We start from the raw sequence: 6,000 nt of genomic DNA, 5'->3' as shown, positions 1-6,000 counted from the left end.
ACAGTGGAACCTTGTTTTATCGACCTCCACTCCCTCCCTCTGCTATATCACCAACTACATTATCCGTCAATCACTTTGCTTTGAATATATATTAAAATTAAAAAAACAAAAAAACAACAACAACAACATACTAGTCAGGAATCCGTCAGCCATCTACTGACGCATCATCGAGAAAGGCGGTTTTTTAAAGGCTATGTTCAAAAATTGATTAAGAACAAGAGGAAATGAAGATGTTAAACCTATTAAAATGGTTATATACGTACAACCAATACCTATGATTAAGGTGTCCATAAAGTTTTTCTGTAGTTAATAACACATTTTAACAGGAATTTTTTTTACAGCAAATGTACTTATAACACGGACACATGAATATATTGATGTGTTCCAGTTTGTTCCATTCAATACGGTTGCCATAGCAAATTACAAGCAAATTCAACTTATTTTCGAGGTCTTTCCGCGAATTTTGTGGCGTGAAGGATTCAAAAACAGCCCTTGTTTTCATGGTAAGCGTTTCAACAATGAAAAGTCATACGAAGAAATGACATTTAATTTGACACAGGCAGCCAGACTATCGAGTCCATCTCTCCCAATACCATCGATCTGTCTGGAAACGGGTCGTTTAGAAATTAGTAAACGGCCTATGGTCAATCTCCGATCTTTCTGTCTCTGCAAATTCAGAATATCATTTTTTTAAAAGACTCATCTTCTTATGCTAACTTTGGAGGTGTAATGGGAATTGATGACTTATATGCACAAATGTACGAGCTTTCCTTTGGAGGATGTTGAAATCCAGATGAAGTCCAAGATTAAGTCCATTAACTAAATGAATAAAAATACAATTTTTAAGAATTGAGTCTTCTATTCCGCCAGCAACTCGTTATCCGTTTTCTTTAGTTACCGGAGTAGCAATATAACAAACTTTTACTGTAATTTTCTTTTCGCTTGAGACGCTATTCCATGTTGTCTGCTTGTCTAGACGCTTGAGTATGTAGTAAACAAAAGAAGGGACACTGTGCAATAATAATTCTTGCCCCTTGCACTTGCACCCTCTCACACTCAGTAGGGGTGCCTTTATATTCTTAGATTTATAATGTGGTTGTAAAATCCCATAACGAATTTTTAATTTCTTTAATTCACCCATTCATTGTATACTCGGGCTTCTAAGAATAAGTCAGTATCCTGTTGTCTAGCCTCTACTCTGTGCGTACTACACACTAAACAACACGTGCAGGCTTCCTCTTCTAATACTTTATATATAAAAAAAGTTTTAAATAAAAGTCTAGGTACCTACAGTTACTATTGACAAAATAATAAAAACGATATACCCTAGATCATTCTTTTGAGAGAGAGAGAGAGAGAGAGAGAGAGAGAGAGAGAGAGAGAGAGAGAGAGAGAGAGAGAGAGAGAGAGAGCGGGGGGGGGGGGGGGGTGGCTGTCTTCTTTCACCATTTACAATTTTAAGAAGCGATATAATATTGTGTTTATTACCTATATTGAACATTTTTCTACGCAATAATGCTCTGAGTCACTCGACAAAAATTATTTGGAACCGCTTTTGGAAAGATGCGTAATACAAGTAACTGGTCACTCAATACCTCTTTCAGTTTCCAGTTACTCATGGATAAATTTCGCAAGTCGATCTTTCCCTTCCCGCAAATGCTGCTCAATCGTCAATCAGTGTTTTCGCCCGTCGTCCTTGGTCAACGACGCGTGTAGTATGTATTGTGTTGTGACTGAGTGCGAGTCGTGAGTAAGTTCATTCATTGGTGTTTTACCTTTATAGTGTGTACCCTTGTGAAATGTGTAGGTAAAGTAGGCAATGCCTCGAGGCGGGACAAACTTAGCACATACACTGTACTTAGGTTAACTTAGGACAGTCTTCACAAGTCATTTGTAACCGTAATTTAAAAAAAAATAAAAAAATTATCAATTAGCCTATAGGATCCAAGTTCTTTTATTTATGTATTTGTTTCTCACCAAACGGACACTGTTGATTTGTTTATTAACTCGCATAGATATTTAACTATTGTATTATTAATAATAATTATTTTAACACGTATCAGGCTTCTATGCCCGGACATTATTTTTTCTTTTGCTCTTCTGTTAACTGCAGCAACCAATGATTGACCATAACATTATGGGATCCTAACATTAGTTGATTCCTCTTTTCATTACACGAAATTTGGTAACAGGTAGCGAGTTAATTCTTATTGAGTCTGGGTTCCTGCTGGTCGTGGAAAGCCATTATTCCAATTTTATCCCCTTTTTTTCTTTGTCCGCGAAAAAACGGGGGCATTGGAAAGGGGAAGCACGGGGACCCATTTGATAGACTCATCGCGCCTCCTTTGTCTTGGTCCGACATGGACGAACAAAGAACTGCACCGATAAGTTGTGATTTTGAATCAAAATTCTGTTAAAACCACTGTAAATATGAATGTAAGATTCCGCATGGCGTTCAAGTAGGTTTCAACACATGTGTTGAAAATGTATTCTTCATCCTTGAAGAATTTCATTCATGAAAATTCTACGCAAAACGGTTCACGACACGGAGAAAGACAAGTGAGTCATCGGCGTTCCCCGTGTCTTTCTCGGCCGTTTCCGTAGGCGTCAGAAAAACAAACCGACCCTAACCAATGAACAACGAAGTTTCTCGTTGGACCAACCAATGACAATACGTGATCTGTACCTCGTGGTCTTTTCCAACATGGCGGGTAAGTCTGTCTCACGTCGCGAAGTTTGTTGTGTAAAATTTTCAACTTTTGCGCCAATTTCACGTTTATTTCATGTATTTTTCAGATTTGGAATTTTATCAAGATGACTCGGATGAAAATGCCGATGATGGTAAGTTTTAAAATAGTAATTAGCCATTTTAATGTGAAATTTGTTCTCAATTGTCGCGATTCCAAACGAAAAAATGTGCTCGCGTTCCTCTGATCGTCGTGCCCTTTCACGTCGTCCATGTTTGTTTTGTCTAATGATAGAACGCCGTTTCTATCCAGTGACCTGGTCAAGCTGGACACCGTGACTACTGATTCTGATGGTGGTGTAATTCTACTCTTTTGGGATACACACGGTGGAATTATTTCTCATCATCAAATGAAAGGGACGCCTAATTGGCAGTTTTTATCAGTGCAGAATTCATTGTGATGAGGTCATGTGACCTGACGCTTCTGACCTTTTCAACCTCGCCTGAGGTTGGCATCGCTTTGCATTTCCCGCCGGTTACGGAACTTTGAATTGTGTTCACATGGTTGTGTCACTTGTTTCACTTGAAAATTTTCTATCTCAGGAGTTATCAAGGTTTTATTTCTTGAAAAGTGGATGATTTGGCATGGATTTGCTTTTATTCATCGTACTGTGGGATGTTAATACTCGAGAGCCGAGTCGAAATTATGTTGATGTCAATGTGTCAAAGGTAAAGTTCAAGATTGGATTTTTTTTTCTTTGTGTTGGGCGCCAGGTCACGCCGTGACGAGGTTAGTCTTTATTCTGCACGTCCTTTTTTTTTTAATACACCATGAAAGCACTGCTTGTGCCGTGCTGTACTTTGAAGGCATGACCTCTTTAATAGTAGCTTACATTATTGCAATCTTCCTACTTCCTTTAATTTTAGCATTATTATCCAGTTACATTACACAGTATAGGTACTTAATTTATTAATACAGTTTCAAAGAGACAGACCAGGATATCCGAGTACCATTAAAATGCCTATATTTTCTTTAACTCTGAAGGATATGGTTTTGATGGCGGACTTGGCGAAATTGAGGATCTTACGCCCCTCCAAAAGTTGGAAAGATACTTGGTCAGTGACAATATGTTTAACAGGTAAGTTGCTCGCAGTGTTGCCTGAACTTTCCGTTTATTTTCATTTTAAACTTCAGATGAATTTTTACTTGTGGGGAAATATTGTTTAAAAAAATATTTTCGCCCTCATTGATTGATGATGGCTTTTCAACTTCAACACGATTCTAATCTGTAGTAAACGGGAACCCAGATAATCAGAAAAGTAAGCTGAATATATATATATATATGTACTCATTTGCCTCCATCATTAACCAACTGATGGTTTCCTGAGGTATTTTTGCATTTCCGAACCATTTTGAATTGAAATCTTGCCTTGATCCTGCTGAATCAGAAATCACTGTTAATTGCAGCTTTTCCAGTACTAAAGAGATAGGATGTTTCATTGTACCTATTTCTCTTCTCTCTCAGACAAATGCTGGCCAGAAGTCTTTTGGACACACTTCGAAATGTACATGACCAAGATGATGACTGCATGGCCGTGTTGGAGGCCATGGCCAGACTATCGGAAGATCCCGGTAAGATTGATCTGTTCACTTTCACATTAACATGTTTAAGAATTTTTGACTGACAGTAGGTACTTTGGTAAAAAATTCAAATTGGATTGAGCTCAATGAAACCTATATCATTTTAAAGTGCTTTTCAACACGATTCTAATGATACCAAAATTGTGAAATCAGATAAGCAGAAGAAAGTTATGTTAGTTTAAAGGCTGAAAATGGTCTTCTATTTGCCTTTGTTATTTACTGACGGACTTTGTGACCTGAAAAGTGTTGCATTTCGTAGTAACCACCATTTGATTCAAAATTGGTCTAAAATGGCCGCTAATATTGAGTAAGGATTTTGCTGAACGATTCATGGATGCGGTATACAACTTTGCCTGAATTTAATTTTATATAAAGTTAAGATGTTAAATAACGAGCCAGCATGAAATTTTGATTACCAAGTTCTAATCTTTTAATTATCCAAAGCTAATATACCTATTTTATCCATAATCAAAGTTATACTAAATTGTCATTGATTTTAAAATAAACTACACCAAACGATAGAGTAATTTCTCCTGAAGAAAATAAGACATCAATCATTAAATCATCATAAACAAAATCTATGGAACTTTTCTGAGACCATCACTCAAAGTCCAAAAAATCGGGTCACAGCCACTAGCCCTTTTATCGGCTCCCTGCTGGGTGGCCAAATGGGCGTTTACCAAAGTACCTACTGACAGGGGTGCATGTTAATTCCCAATGTATTAGGCACTTGAAAAGTGGCTGTCGATAGTCTAGGTGTTGGGTGAATTTTTAAAATTTTTTTATTTTTTTTTGAAATTTTCATTCTTCATTCCTGATTGAAGTAAAAGATGATCATTTTTTAAATTGTAAAAACTTGTTCAGCTATGGATACATTTTATTTATGCATGTTCCATCAATAGACAATTAGTGAAGATCTCTGCCAAATTTCACCAAACTTGGTAGACTATCAATTTATTGTACTTGCCATCAACCCTACTTTTTAGGACAAAAACCTATTTCAAAACTTGTACGAAAATATAGCTTATTTTGTGACCTTTAAAATGATACCCAATACTTGACAATAAGGTAAATGTTTTTTTCATTTCCCATCCACCCGAGTTTGAATATTATCAAAGTGTCTAAATTGTACTTCATAATTTGATGGCCAAAATATATAACCTGTGTACAGCTGAAATGGATAGGATAACGCCCTTAATTTACATGTACACAGGTATGGTGGAAGTATAAAGGGGCATTATTTGCATTTCTTGTTGACCAACTTGGTGATTCGTCCGTTTTAAATTCACAGAGCCCTCTGTCCGATCTGAGCTGATGGAGCAAGTTCCCCATATTGCAGTCTATTGCCAAGAGAACCGAGAAGTATTCGCAAGTGCCGTACCTCAGTACATTTTGCCTATGGTTGTGCGTTATCTCAATGATTCCAATGGACAGGTTGGTGTAAAGTTTTTGAAATATATTGACAGTACATCCATGTTACTACAGACCCGTCCTGAAAAATTTGTAGAAACACAAATTTTTGTCTCCAGCTACAGAGCTGTGTAGGTCTCTTTGACTCAAATCTTGTTGAAAAGGAAAGTATCGTCTTAGATCTTAGATGAAGGCTTTTGGAGCATTTTTGGACCATGCCGAGAGCGAAAAGTTTATCTTTAAAAGCAATTTTTATCTCTAT

At 37.0% G+C, this 6,000-nt stretch overlaps 1 protein-coding gene across 2 annotated transcripts in view; it reads left to right on the top strand.

The window, feature by feature from the left end:
* The first annotated feature begins 2,336 nt into the window (after positions 1 to 2,336).
* Positions 2,337 to 6,000, top strand: part of LOC144977488 (serine/threonine-protein phosphatase 4 regulatory subunit 1-like) — a 34,754-nt gene continuing 31,090 nt past the window's right edge. Inside the window, exons 1-5 of one of the 2 annotated variants that reach the window (XM_078922768.1) lie at positions 2,337 to 2,711; positions 2,797 to 2,841; positions 3,732 to 3,825; positions 4,213 to 4,319; positions 5,620 to 5,762. In XM_078922768.1, coding sequence (XP_078778894.1) covers positions 2,666 to 2,711; positions 2,797 to 2,841; positions 3,732 to 3,825; positions 4,213 to 4,319; positions 5,620 to 5,762 — 435 coding nt within the window. In that variant the 5' untranslated portion in view covers positions 2,337 to 2,665. Of the gene's footprint in view, positions 2,712 to 2,796; positions 2,842 to 2,987; positions 3,416 to 3,731; positions 3,826 to 4,212; positions 4,320 to 5,619; positions 5,763 to 6,000 lie in introns of those variants that run through there. The other variant, XM_078922769.1, reaches the window with a different exon arrangement.

This window comes from Berghia stephanieae, chromosome 7, assembly GCF_034508935.2.
Source record: "Berghia stephanieae isolate SIO BIC M18660-M18661 chromosome 7, UCSD_Bste_1.3, whole genome shotgun sequence".
Lineage (NCBI taxonomy): Eukaryota > Metazoa > Mollusca > Gastropoda > Nudibranchia > Aeolidiidae > Berghia > Berghia stephanieae.
The sequence above is the reverse complement of the archived record's forward strand: the minus strand, read 5'-3'. Positions and strand labels throughout refer to the sequence as shown.